Genomic DNA, 12,813 nt, shown 5'->3' on the forward strand with positions numbered 1-12,813 from the left:
TTTGTCAGGTAGCATTGTGGTTCTTCCAGCTTCGAGCAGGGCTGGGCTGCTGGGAGGTCGACAAACGGGATCCTCAAATCCAGTGGATCATAAGGAAAAAAAAATTGATTCCGCATCTCTCACTGACCAGCCAAGCACATCGACACTCCCAATCAGATAATTGACTAGATTGCGAGTCTTTCTTGTCTGTTATCTTCCTCAGCACTTGCCATACTGCAGTCATTTGAAATAGTTCGACCAGACAGCGGTGGCGCGGGGCCCAGCGCAAGCCCTCCGACGATTACGATGGAATACCTGATCCGCTTCGCCCAGGTCCACGAGTCTTTCCGACAGCCTGAGATCCAGGCGTTGGCTGACTTGGCCGGCATTGACCTCGAATTCATCTACTACGATAAATATGTATGTTTCTTCTGAAGCCCCTGTCCTACTCCTCTCTTCCATATCACCTACAGAATACCGCGAACATAATTTTCTCTCTGCCCCCGCACCACCAAGAGCCAACAGAAAGAAAGCAGCAAAAATGAACTAATGTACCCACCCACAGTCCCCATTCTGCGTCATCAGAGTCCCCGATGAAGCCGCGGCGCGCACGCTCATTGCCCGCAGTATCCTAGCAAAGGACATCTTCGAGCTCTGGGGCTATGGCACCAACCTGGAGGAGGTGCACGCGGACGTCCGCAGGCGGACGACCGAAGCCCGCTGGGCCGACTTCCAGACGGACTCGTTCCGCTTCACGGTGGACAGCTTCGCGGGCAAGCGCAGCAACGACAAGAAACGCGAGATTATCCAGTCATTCTCCTTCCTCGGCTTCCAGGGTCCCATCCGCCTGAAGAACCCGGACCAGGACTTTTGGGTCCTGGAGGACTACGGCTGGGATGTGGCTGCCGCTGACGCTGCCACCGCCACGGGTGCTGCCACTACTCCCGAGGGACGCAGCAGCAGCAGCAGCAGCAGCACTCCCATCCTCCGCCCCGTGCCAGAAGGCCAGGAGCCCAAGCGGATCTGGTTCGGCCGCTGGCTGGCCAACAGCAGCCGCGACGTGATCAACAAGTACGACCTCAAGAAGCGGCGGTACATCAGCACGACGTCCATGGACGCGGAGCTGACGCTGATCACGGCGAACATGGCCCACGCGGCGCCGGGCAGGCTGTTCTACGACCCTTTCGTCGGCACGGGCAGCTTTCTGGTCGCCATGGGCCACTTTGGGGCTTTGAATTTCGGGTCGGACATCGACGGCCGCAGTTTCCGCGGCAAGGAGATGATCGAGCGCGGCGGCACCATGGGCGTGCTCGCCAACTTCCAGCAGTATGCGATCGTCGGCCAATTCCTGGATGTCTTCTCCTCCGACCTGACGAATACGCCGCTGCGCGCGCAGCCGTTCCTCGACGGGATCGTCTGCGATCCGCCGTACGGGGTGCGCGAGGGGTTGAGGGTGCTGGGCAGGCGGGAGGGGCTCCGGAACGAGGAGGTGATTATCGATGGGGTGCCGGCTCATCTGTATGTTCTTCCCTTCTTTAGTGGCGACTCTCTGGGGCAGAAGAGCGCTGTTTTGCTGATCCTGTATATACAGTCGACCCGGTTACATTGCCCCGAAGAAGCCCTACGGCTTCGAGGCCATGCAGAACGACATCCTCAACTTCGCCGCTCGGACCCTAGTTATCGGTGGACGCATGTGCATGTGGATGCCTACCGCCAACGACGAGGATCTCGAGCTAGACACGCCCATGCACCCGAACCTCGAGGTTCTGAGTGTGTCCGTTCAGCCATTCTACAACTGTAAGTGGCGCCGTCTGCCTTTTGCCAACATTTTTGATGGGTCAAGGACAACACTAACGACATCTCAGGGTCCCGTCGACTCATCACCTATCGCAGACTCCCCGAAGGACAAGTATGGGATGTGTCCAAGGGACGCAGCAGACTCGACTCCGAGGGTGTCTACGCGGATGAATTGAATTCCTTCAGAAAGAAGGCACGTTGCCCCTTCCCCCTCCCCCCGGGTAGTCCATACAGGGTCCACGCATACTGACTTGAGAAATTAGTACTTCACCAAAAACCCCCAGTACGACAACAAAGAGCCCAGATCAGGCAGCGCAACGCCGGCCTCATGATACCGGGATAAAGATCTCTGTGCATTCCATACTAAAATTTCATCACGTCATACTCAGATACTTACCTCCAGAAGCATAAACAAATCCCATATAAATTTCAAGAACAAAACCTTTCCCCATGTCTATTCTATATATGCATACATGTAGCACTACACTATTTCATATACCAACAAAACCTAAAGCTTCCCCCTCCTCTCCCTCCCAACCCCGAACCCCACGTCCAAATCCACCCCCTCCACTTCCCTGACATGGACCACCTCCCTCGCCAACTCCCCCCGCAACGCCCGCGCCAACGCCTCCCCCTCCTCCTCATCCAACTCCTCCCTCTGCCCGCGCCCAAACATCACAAAACTCGGCCGCCCAACCCCGGAACCACTACTGTATTCCGGTCGCGGAATCACATGGAAATGCACATGTGGCACCTGCTGCGCTGCTCGGACGCCTGTAGCCAGTCCCAATCACCCCCAGTGTCCCGGGTTAGCTTTAGCTGTAGCTCTGCTGTGCTTGTGATGTCGCTTTACCCCCCCCCCCCCCCCCCTCCGCCATCAGCTAAACTAAAGAGCAAGGAAAAGAAAACGCACCATTATTCTGCACCACATTCCAATGCCAATCCGCTGCATCCGCACCCGCCCCCTTCCCGAAAAGCGTCCGCATCACCACCCGCGAGAGGACGGGGAGCCATTGGCCGATCTGCCCGCCTTATCAGCTGTGTACACCAACAAGCACAACAGAAACAATAGAACAGAACGAGTTCAACGGGATGGACTGATGGGATGGGATGGGAAGCTACGCACCTCCCGACTAACCCCCACCCCGACATCGCCCAGCTTCTCGTAATGCTCCCGCGTGACGAGGAGGAGATGGCCCCGCGTCAGAGGCATAATGTCCAGGAAGGCGAGGAGGGACGGGGTCGAGAGGATGAGGTGGGCCGTCCTGGTGTCCAGAGCTGAATGTGGGGATGTGGTGGTCGTAGCGGGCGTCGCTGGGTGGGAGGCATTCTTGGGATCGCTGTTTTGGGGGAGAAACGTTGTCGGGGGGAGAGGCGGGGATGTGTGGGCGATGGTGCAGAAGGGGCATGGGGATGGGGTATCCATGGGGGGGTGGGATGGTTGGTTGCTTGATTTCGGTTTCAAGTGGCCTGGATGGAGTTGACTTGGTATACTTGTTGTTCAAGGTGTGGATGGGAGCGCCACCGGCAGTGCGTGGGATCTAAATATATAGTTCGTGCTGCTTGCAGCTGCAGCTGCAGCTAAATTTTTGCAATTGGGATTGAGGGTGCCAGGAAAGCTTGTCCGATTGCTTTTGCAACGCCGCCTAGAATGAACAAGGGTTCCAGAGTTCTCACAGAAGGATTCTGGTTATGAAGGAGGTGGGTTGCATGCTGGTTGAGGAATGGAAGTAGAAACAACAAATGAATGTGGTGGCTGGCTGGCGGGCGGGGTGCCGAATCCAAGCATCCAAGCCTCGGAACCTCGGTTCTACAAACGACAAGCCGCTGCTATTGCCCAACAAACCCATTCAACTCCTTCATTGCCAATGCTAGAGCGATTCCACGAACAGAAAGCAACCAACTCAAATTGTCTCGTAAGGATTTGATCTCGAATCGTCACTCCAGAACTACCGTCAAGCAAGCTGCAGCTATTTCTACTCATACACGTAGGAACTTCAAGAAGAAGCCTCGGTGCTTACCCATAGCCATTATTCAGGACATGTGCAACTCATGATCAACACGCTGTGATCAATGATCCGTCCAGGTCTTGAGCATACATACCTCCACAGTAGAGAGACCTGGCTCGCACGGTGGAAAAAGAAAGATGCAAGACAAGGAGATTTAGCAGTCGCTGTAAGCAAAAGGAGAACCAAAAATGAGATAGAGAGTTGAAATAACACTGGGAGTAGAATCTCCGACCTTGGTGTATCCGAATGCACATAGCACCCAGGGTTGCGAAGGAGAATATTTAAGTTAGGTAGGTATCAGCAAGTACAGCCCAGGACACGACCAAAAAACAAGCCGAAGAAACTAGAGAGAAACTCGAACACAAGGCAGAGGAGAAAAGCGCCAGACACCCTTGAAGCGAACAATGCAAACATCCGCAAGCGAAAACAGGAAAATGCCGTCGTAAACATATGCAAGAGGTGCCCTTATACCATCAGAAATAAAATACCATCATATGGATCAACCAACTCCTATTGTGGGTCGTTTTGTCGGATGCCGGTTTAGTATCGTCACGAGGAGACGCTCTTCTTACTCCTTTTCTTGAATGAAGTGGTAGGGTTCTGACAGAGAGCTGGTAATGTAAAGGTGGTGGTACTTCTTCGCCCATTGCCGGGTAAGGATGGATGCTACAAGGACTGTCAGTAATCGTAGGATGAGCCGAACGGGGACAATGTGTGCTCACCCTTCAAGAACTTCTTGCTAGCATATTTCTTGAAGAACGCATCGTGGGACACGGGTCTGTGAAGGTAATCGATCATCAACCGGAAGACAGGGTCGATTTCCTCTTCCGTGTATCCAGCATAATGAGCCAAGGTGGCGTCCTAACCATGGGTTAGTTTGCGGGATAGATAGGTAATATGGATGCGAAACTTACCCAAGGCCCCCGAGCGAGGATAAGACGAGCCAGGTACATTGCAGCGGCCGCAACATGGCTCTGGCGGTACTCCATAAATCGGTGATCCAAAAGGCTAATTTCCATGAGGTACTTTCCAAGAGTACGGGTTTGAATGTCGTAGCTATCTGCTTTGGAAATGCGGCGGAGGAAGTTCATCGGGTTGGGATAGCTCATGTTGTATTCCAGCGTGGCGAGGATATGACGTTCAGCGTCCAAGATCTCCTTATCCGAAAAGGTCTCGTCGGCGATGTGGCTGAAGTTCGCGACGTGGGGCGAGAGGACCTCCTCATACTTGGATGCGATAAACATAGCAGCGACACCTACCAATTGCAGACGGTCCAGGGCGACCACCTCCTCAGACAAGAAACGGTCGATAATGTTCACAGCAAGGAACAGGGTTTCGGGGAGTAGGCGGAAACGAGTGTGAACTTCAATGAGCCAGTCGACCAGGATACCACGCATTTTCCATTCCAAGTCAGGCTGATGGTCGATGTAGTCAGGATTGGGCAAGGTCTCCTCCTCAAGCACTGCAAGATAGTCGAAGATCTCAACAACGTATTCGGCGGCCATCAATGGGTCGTCGAGGTCTTCGGCGTCCAGATCATCCACAAAATCTTCAATGGGCTTCTCCAGAACCTTGGGATCAATAGGTGCCTGGGCGTTCTCATCCCGAACCTGTTCGGTCACTGGCTTCTTTTCCTTCTTTTCGACATTGGCCTTCTTCAATGGGGGTTCCTCGGGCACTGCCTCCTTCTGTTGCAGGTTGCGGGTCGTGGTCCGTCTCGGCTGGTTTCCACCAATTCCAGATCCGCTACCAGGGCGTTTCGGTTCTGCGGGCTGCTTCTTCGCGGTGTCGCTCTTGACTCCAGGGTTGGTGCGGGCAGGGTTCGTTTTGGTGGGTTTCTGAACGCCTCCGGTCGGCAGGTTGTTCTTGGGTGCCAAGGGAGCTTTGGTCGCAGCCGGTTTCTTCGCCTCCTTGACTTCGCCATTCTCTGTTTTGCCAACATTGCTCACATCTCCGAGAGCCGCACGTCGTCTCGTAGTTCCGGTAGTGGTGGCGGTGGCAGCCTTCTTGGTCTGTAGGGTGGGTTTCTTGGTGGCGGCGGCAGTGGTGTGGGCGTCACCGGACGACAGGGCAGCAGCCTTGGCCCGGGTCAGGCGCGTCGACGGCCCGTTCTCATCGTTCTCGTTCATGGCACCTCTCGTGCGGAGGCTTCTAGCCTGCAAGGACATTAGCATGAGAATCTCCGTACACGGGAGGCAGAACGCCAGGGTGCAGTTTCCGCACGGTTGGTAAACAGTAGACACAACAGACGCGTCACTGGATCAGAGAATCCTTACCGGAGGCATATTGTGAGAAAGGAGAAGGGTGAGGGGGAAGACTAAACAAGAACAACACAAATTATGGAGTGTCTATAGCAACACTGCGAGCTCCCAATTAGCTGGTGTCTAGTCAGCATTCCCGAGGAGATTACCTCGGTGGAGCTCAAATACCTGGAGACTGGGAGACGGGAATCGTACGTACCACGCGTGATTATTTGCCCAACCCCAATATATTAGGCTCGATGCAAGGCTCTGCAAGCTATCAAGTCAGATATTTGAGAGAAATCCGGTAATGGAAGTTCCAGGTAGTCGCATATAAGACCCTGTTGACGTTATTGACAAGGTCTGAGGAGGAGTTGAGTTGGTCACGTAATTTTCGCGCTGAATTCGAGGCGTACGGTCGGTCGGGCGCGAGAAAATGGATGTCGACGTGTTGATTATCGACAATGACACGAGAAAACAGGCGCAAAATGGCGGCTTCAATGGGTGGTGTCGAGCCCCCTTCCAGGAGATGCAGATGATGTTGATAGAGAAGTGTAGTCTAGGGAAAAGGTGGTCGAGAGGTGACAGGGCAAAGGCTATGTTTGGCCCTACTCTTAGCGTGGAAAAGCCCGGCCAAGATGGGAAAAGATGCCCCACTCCCGTAACAGCACAACCCAGTGGGATCACGCAGATGATGCTCGCTGTACCACGTATGTAATGTTGATGCAAAGTGAAGAGAATTTGCTTAGAGTCTGCAAAGTGAATTGATGGATGATAGATGGGGGTGGATGGGTGGTGGATATTTATGTTTATGTTTATGTTTATGTACGATGGGGGGGGGGGGGGGGGGGGGGGGGGAGTGAGTGAGTGAGTGAGTGAGTGAGTGAGTGGTTTTAAGGTAGGAGTGGAGAGGAAGATGAAGGAACCAGCTTTTGGGGGAGGTGGTCTACAGCAAACCAGAAAGGGGGGGAGTGGACGAGGGGAGCAGTAAAGAAGGGCGGCTTAGAAGATCGATATATGTATGTATGTATGTAAGTGTTAAGTAGATGTATGACCGACGTAACTGCTCTGCAAAAGGCCTGTGCGAAGGTGCGGTAAGGAATGGTACCAATACGGTCAGGAAGGAAAAAGAGAGAGAGTGCATAACTTGCTGTGGTGGATGGAAGCGTCATCCATCGATCTCAGTTTCCATGGTTGATGCCTGAGTTCATCCCAGGCAGGAAAGACACCTGAACCTGCTGGCCTCCAAAACGCCCGTCGCGAGCTCGACCGTGATGCTGCGCGGCCACGACTGCCAAAACACTGGCCCATCACTACGGCAACCAACCCTATCGGTCTGCCGTGTCGCGCGACCCATCACGTGATATAAATGTGCCACGCTTAGTCACTCCCCGCCGGAGCTCCCTCTTCCTGTGGCGGTGTGAAGTACATCAGGTGACATACAGCCAAGCCACACCGTTCAAACCATGTTCGACATTTTTGTTCCGGACGGACAAGAAAGTGCTGCAATCATCCCCGGGTTCTCACAACACTTGCAATTGAGCGGGGTGTTGTCTCGGTGGTGTCACTCGACGTGGTCCTCATCTTCCACTTGCTCTGTGCCGGGTTTTTTTTTTTTATGATTTCTCTGAACGAGTATGCTCAGTCACTAGTCCTCTACCTCGACTTTCCGCTATATTCAAGATAGCAATTGCGGCATTAGCCTGAACACCGATTACAATCCATTGACCATTCAGTCTGCCCTCAAACTCCACATCGGAGACTTCTTCCCATCATGCTCCAACCCCGCATGGCCTTGACGGGCTTGCGCCTGCCTTTCAGATGCCTCTCCTCCGCGATTGCACCCCGAGCATACTCCACCGCCCGCGAAACCGAAACTCCTTCCGCTGGCGCGACTCCCACTTCAGCTTTCGATCCCAGCATCACCTTTGCTCCTCCGCCCGCGCGTGAACAATCCGGTATCCAGGTTCGCAGGTACAAACCCCGCACACCCGGTCTCAGACATTTGCGAAGGCCGATCAACGATCACCTCTGGAAAGGACGTCCCGTGCATAGATTGACCTTCCCCAAACGAGGTCAAGCCAAGGGTGGTCGTAACAACACGGGTCAAGTCACGGTCAGACACCGTGGTGGTGGTCACAAGCGCCGTATTCGCATGGTCGACTTTGCGCGCGCCGCGCCGGGCCCGCACGAGGTGGAGCGCATCGAACATGACCCCGGTCGGTCCGCTCACATTGCTCTCGTCCGGAGCAAGTTGACCAGGAAGCTCACTTATATTCTTGCCGCCGATGGGATGAGAGCTGGTGATGTGGTCGAGAGCTACATGGCCGGAATTCCGGAAGAACTCTGGAAGAGCATGGGAGGAGTTGTGGATCCTGGTGTTTTGGCCGCTAGAACCGCTTGGAGAGGGAACTGTCTGCCTCTGCACATGATTCCAATCGGTACATTGATCTTCAATGTCGGTCTGCGTCCCGGCAAGGGCGGCCAGCTGTGCCGTAGCGCTGGTACTTTTGCCACGGTCATCGCCAAGGGTAGTGATGAGCAGGCCCGGTACGAGGAGAATCTGAGGAAGGATCAGGAGGGTGCAACCGAGGTCAAGCGCGTGACTCAAAATGAAAAGCAAAAGCGGGAGCGCATTGCTTCTCACATCACCATCCGCTTACAAAGTGGTGAAGTTCGACTGATCCACAAGGATTGTTGTGCTACTATCGGTGTTGCCAGCAACCCCAACTACCAGTACAGACAGCTTGGAAAGGCTGGTCGTTCTCGTTGGCTCAATATTCGTCCCACCGTCCGTGGTCTCGCCATGAACGCCGCTGAGCACCCTCACGGTGGTGGACGTGGTAAGTCCAAGGGTAATGTGGATCCTAAGAGTCCTTGGGGTATGCCGGTATGTATCCCCCAATCAATATACCCGGGATTTTTCAATTCGATTGATTGGCTAACGTTCTTTCCGTACAGGCGAAATCCGGTTACAAGACTCGTCCCAAGTGGAAGATCAACAAGGCCGTCGTCGTGCCCAGAGTTCGCAACCAGGGCAAGCGTCGCCGTGGATACAGCTAGACGCTCTATCATGTACATTTTGTTTTACCTTTCCCTCGATTTTCCCTCATGCGGCAAGCATCACGTTCGAAGTGTGACTATACTTCTCGATGGGAAAGGTGCTGGGGTGGGCACAGTCAGAATGCTCTGAATCACTTGCCCAAGGCCGCTTCTCATTTGCATTCGGTTGTATGTACTTTATTTCGTCTCCGGCATGGCTTTTCCTCGAGGGTTTTAGATATCTACTTTTGTTACACTGCTTTCCGTCCGGGTCTTATGGAAATGTCCACCTTCATATTCTCTGGCGTTGTTTTTGTATACTACTACTACTGCTACATGGTTATCAAATCCAAGATTTACCTTTTATATCAAGCGATGTCCTAATGAATGAGTACCAGGATAAGTAGAATCAGCATGGCGTTGGCCAATGAGAGAAGGTGGTCCTTGCTCAACTTAATAATGGTCGCCGTTATTGTTCCGCGAGTCGTGAGCGAAGAACAATCGATCTCCGGTTGAACGACATTGCCAGTGGGTCACTTATTTGTAATTCTTTAAAGGAACCATTTGCATTCCGTTCCAGCAAAGAACTCCTCCAGATCAGAGCAGGGCCAAAAATCATCGACTCGCGGCTTTCCAGACGGCCGGTGGTGGCCAAAGTTACTAGCCAGGAACGACTTCGAATCGACGATGCGCCTAGAAGCCTCCTGCTGACTTAGCGATAGTTTCACACTGACAGCGACATTTGACCTCTTGTCGTTATTGTTAACCAAAAGCCAATGCCGGACCAACTTTACTACATTCCCTAGTTGTTTGTCCTGCGAATCGAGAGCCAGTCTCCTCCGACCGGTTCCGCTGTGTTCCTCTTTCTGCGTCATTCCTTTCCTTGCTTGTTCCTTGCACGCGCCTTCTCCGGCCATGACAGATTCGAACCGCCCCCCACATCATCTCTCCGATCCTCACCCTTCGTCATCCTCGCAGGACCTGCAAATTTCCTCTTCGACGCACGAGACCGGACACAGCGATGCAGACAGCCACTACGTTCCGCGTCCGAAGCGCATTGCCTGCGTACTTTGTCGGCGGCGAAAGCTGAGATGCGACGGGAAGCGACCCAGCTGCGGCACTTGCTCCCGTCTCGGCCATGAATGCGTTTTCGATGAAGTTCGCAAGAAAAGCGGGCCCAAACGAGGTTATGTGAAACAGTTGGAAGCGCGACTGGGTACGTTGACTGCGGAGGACACAACAGATTCTGAGCTGCCCCTCCCTTACTGACATTCCACTTCCCACGTGCAGCGCAAGTCGAGAACCTATTGAAGAACCAGAAAACCAATCCACCACTAGACCAAGGGAGCGGCTTCCCCGGCGCAGTCACAAACCACTCAACCGATATCGCCGAGATCCTGTCCATCATTAATGAATCGAGCGAATTCCAGCAACATCATGATCGAATCTCCGACCCGTTCCCCGCTCAGGCGTTCCAGCAAGCTGGCCCGACCAACTCCCCGGACTATGGCATGGAAATGATCAGTCTTGGCCTGGAGGAGCCTCTTCCGAGTCAAGAAATTATTGATGAGCTGTATGTCTGCAGCATAGCACCTTTTGCCCCCGTGTTCACTCTCTCACTCTTTCCAACAGGAATGAGATATACTTCGAGAAAATCCACCCTGGGATTCCCATACTACATCGTCCCAGGCTACTGGCGGCCATGAGCCTCGGCCCCAGCACACGTCCCCCGTTGTGCTTGCAGTATATTATGTGGAGTCACGCAGCATCTATCAGCGACAAATACTCCAGCTTGCATTCGGTATTCTACGAGCGAGCCCGCAAGTACGCCGAAGCGGACGAACTGAAAGGACTGGGCGAACATGCGGTGTCTTTAGGTCACTGTCAGGCTTGGGTGCTCATCTGCACCTACGAGTTCAAGATGATGTTCTTCCCTCGAGCGTGGTTGAGTTCCGGAAAAGCCGCAAGGCTGGCTATCATGATCGGGTTGAATCGGGTCGATGGGGAAGGTATCGATGTGAAGCAAACATTGACTGCTGCAAAAGACTGGAATGAAAAAGAGGAGCGACGGCGGGTATTCTGGATGGCGTATTGTGCCGACCGGTTTGCGAGCATTGGCACTGGGTGGCCTGTCGTTTTCGACGACAGAGATGTGAGTTGCGACCAAATGCATGTGTGCTCAAAGAGAACGTCCAACTGATATGGCTCCACAGGTCTTGACCAACTTACCAGCCTCTGAAGAGGCTTTCCTCAAGAACCAGCCCCAAGAAACAGTTTCTCTAGAAGCTGCGCACGCGGGAGAGGGCATGCCTACCCTGTCTGCTTTCGGGGGTGTGGCCTTCATGGCCAGCATCTTTGGCAAGAACCTTGCCCATCTCCATCGGCCCAATCCACACGATGACGATCACGACCTCAATGGAGTCTATTGGCAGCGACACAGGTCCCATGACAACATTTTGCTCCATTTCTCTCTCACTATGCCTTCTCATCTGCGATTATCCGTTGGGACAACCGACCCCAACGTCATCTTCTGCAACATGGCCATCCATACGGCCACTATCTGTCTCCACCAGGCGGCTATCTTCAAAGCGGAAAAGAACAGGATGCCAGGGCCCATTGCCACCGAAAGCAAGAGAAGATGTATCTTGGCTGCGGAGCAGATCTCGAACATCTTGAGGTTGAGCAGCCATGTCGACCCCAGCAAAGTGAGCTTGAGTTCGAATCTAAGGCTTGACTCAGTCCGCGTTAACACATCTTAGATGAATGTCCTCACACCATTTTGCGTCTATGTTGCGGCACGCGTCTTTGTACAATATCTGAAATTCCGGCCGGACGACTCGGCTGCCCGCTCATCCTTACAATTCGTCTTTTCCGCACTTCACCTCCTGAAGACCAAGAACCCGCTTGCGGAATCGTTTATTTTTCAGCTGGATCTCGATACCGCAGGTACGGTATTGTCCGACTTCAATCAGTCGAAGAAAGCATGCTTCATGAGAGCAGGTCTGCAGCGAGACGCGGTAAGCGCCGTTCCTTTCTTTGAAACCCTCAGAGAATCATTGTGTGCTAATCGGCTTGCCCTCTCTAGGCGTTCACCGAGAGACGCTACTCCAGCGACTCATCTCTACTGAACGTCGGTCAAACACGAGTCCAACCTGAATTAGACCCCTTCGACGCATCGCAAGGAAGCTGCGGCTCCAGTTCCCGGTCCTCTTCAGTCGCGCAGCAGATCCGCCTCGAAGTCCGCCAAGCCAATCCCTCGCTGAGTGACGCAGCAGCAGCCGCCCACCGGCGCAAAAGACATCGCACCCAACAACAACAGCAGCCCCCGACATTCGGAGACGAGATCCACACCCCGGACCGAGACCTGAGCCATCCTGTGGTAGTCGATTATAGCGGCGGCGGCAGCAGTGTAGATCTGCGCACCGACTCGCTCTCCCCGGATGTGCACTCCTCCTCCGCCACCTCGTCGTACACGCGACTCAGCCCCCAGCAGCCATCCGGGCTCGCCGCCAACAGTTTCATCGCCACCCCAGCCAGCTCCCTCGATTCGGCTGCCGCAGCTTGTAACACCATCTCGACCGCAGCAGCAAACCTTATGTTCGCCAATTCGGCGAACCCACTGGACGCTGGCGGTGGGTATCCCGATGTCTTCGCTGGGGTCCCGCGGTGGGACGTGAATGCGCTCGCGTTCTCAGGGCTCGATGGATCCACCCTGGACAACAGCATGTCCGGCGGCCTGGACGGTC

At 54.0% G+C, this 12,813-nt stretch overlaps 5 protein-coding genes across 5 annotated transcripts; 3 read left to right on the plus strand and 2 right to left on the minus strand.

Annotated features, from left to right (window-relative positions):
* The first annotated feature begins 132 nt into the window (after positions 1–132).
* Positions 133–2,193, plus strand: BO82DRAFT_329805 (tRNA (guanine-N2-)-methyltransferase). Its single transcript, XM_025633074.1, has 5 exons — positions 133–399; positions 545–1,497; positions 1,571–1,776; positions 1,845–1,969; positions 2,040–2,193. The coding sequence occupies exons 1-5, from the start codon at positions 286–288 to the stop codon at positions 2,106–2,108; spliced, it is 1,467 nt and encodes a 488-aa protein (XP_025494640.1). The 5' UTR covers positions 133–285; the 3' UTR covers positions 2,109–2,193.
* A 91-nt stretch (positions 2,194–2,284) lies between these two features.
* On the minus strand, positions 2,285–3,362 carry BO82DRAFT_409677 (HIT-like protein; the record flags this gene model as incomplete). The annotated part of the gene is made up of 3 exons (XM_025639741.1): positions 2,903–3,362; positions 2,690–2,798; positions 2,285–2,550 (listed from the first exon to the last, which is right to left on the minus strand). Exons 1-3 carry the CDS (start codon positions 3,200–3,202, stop codon positions 2,285–2,287), a joined length of 675 nt encoding a protein of 224 aa, XP_025494641.1. The 5' UTR covers positions 3,203–3,362.
* Positions 3,363–4,092: 730 nt separating this feature from the next.
* BO82DRAFT_17752 (B-type cyclin nimE) lies at positions 4,093–6,291 on the minus strand. Its single transcript, XM_025630391.1, has 5 exons — positions 6,196–6,291; positions 6,062–6,144; positions 4,700–5,941; positions 4,508–4,646; positions 4,093–4,451 (listed from the first exon to the last, which is right to left on the minus strand). Exons 2-5 carry the CDS (start codon positions 6,068–6,070, stop codon positions 4,354–4,356), a joined length of 1,488 nt encoding a protein of 495 aa, XP_025494642.1. The 5' UTR covers positions 6,071–6,144; positions 6,196–6,291; the 3' UTR covers positions 4,093–4,353.
* A 1,249-nt stretch (positions 6,292–7,540) lies between these two features.
* BO82DRAFT_304565 (mitochondrial 54S ribosomal protein uL2m) lies at positions 7,541–9,421 on the plus strand. The gene is made up of 2 exons (XM_025632190.1): positions 7,541–8,915; positions 8,987–9,421. Exons 1-2 carry the CDS (start codon positions 7,800–7,802, stop codon positions 9,086–9,088), a joined length of 1,218 nt encoding a protein of 405 aa, XP_025494643.1. The 5' UTR covers positions 7,541–7,799; the 3' UTR covers positions 9,089–9,421.
* A 561-nt stretch (positions 9,422–9,982) lies between these two features.
* On the plus strand, positions 9,983–12,195 carry BO82DRAFT_277278 (putative C6 transcription factor Prf; the record flags this gene model as incomplete). Its single annotated transcript, XM_025631180.1, has 5 exons — positions 9,983–10,283; positions 10,358–10,640; positions 10,700–11,219; positions 11,281–11,772; positions 11,827–12,195. 5 exons carry the CDS (start codon positions 9,983–9,985, stop codon positions 12,193–12,195), a joined length of 1,965 nt encoding a protein of 654 aa, XP_025494644.1.
* Positions 12,196–12,813: the final 618 nt, after the last annotated feature.

This window comes from Aspergillus uvarum (genome assembly GCF_003184745.1).
Source record: "Aspergillus uvarum CBS 121591 unplaced genomic scaffold BO82scaffold_11, whole genome shotgun sequence".
NCBI classification, from domain to species: Eukaryota; Fungi; Ascomycota; class Eurotiomycetes; order Eurotiales; family Aspergillaceae; genus Aspergillus; species Aspergillus uvarum.

Coding starts and splice junctions, on each gene's coding strand:
- BO82DRAFT_329805 (XM_025633074.1), top strand. CDS start 286: ATGGAATACCTGATCCGCTTCGCCCAGGTCCACGAGTCTTTCCGACAG. Junction 1,777..1,844: donor CGTTCAGCCATTCTACAACT/GTAAGTGGCGCC, acceptor ACGACATCTCAG/GGTCCCGTCGACTCATCACC. Junction 1,970..2,039: donor TGAATTCCTTCAGAAAGAAG/GCACGTTGCCCC, acceptor TTGAGAAATTAG/TACTTCACCAAAAACCCCCA.
- BO82DRAFT_17752 (XM_025630391.1), bottom strand. Junction 4,647..4,699: donor TCCTCGCTCGGGGGCCTTGG/GTAAGTTTCGCA, acceptor ACCCATGGTTAG/GACGCCACCTTGGCTCATTA. Junction 4,452..4,507: donor TAGCAAGAAGTTCTTGAAGG/GTGAGCACACAT, acceptor CAGTCCTTGTAG/CATCCATCCTTACCCGGCAA.
- BO82DRAFT_304565 (XM_025632190.1), top strand. CDS start 7,800: ATGCTCCAACCCCGCATGGCCTTGACGGGCTTGCGCCTGCCTTTCAGA. Junction 8,916..8,986: donor AGAGTCCTTGGGGTATGCCG/GTATGTATCCCC, acceptor CTTTCCGTACAG/GCGAAATCCGGTTACAAGAC.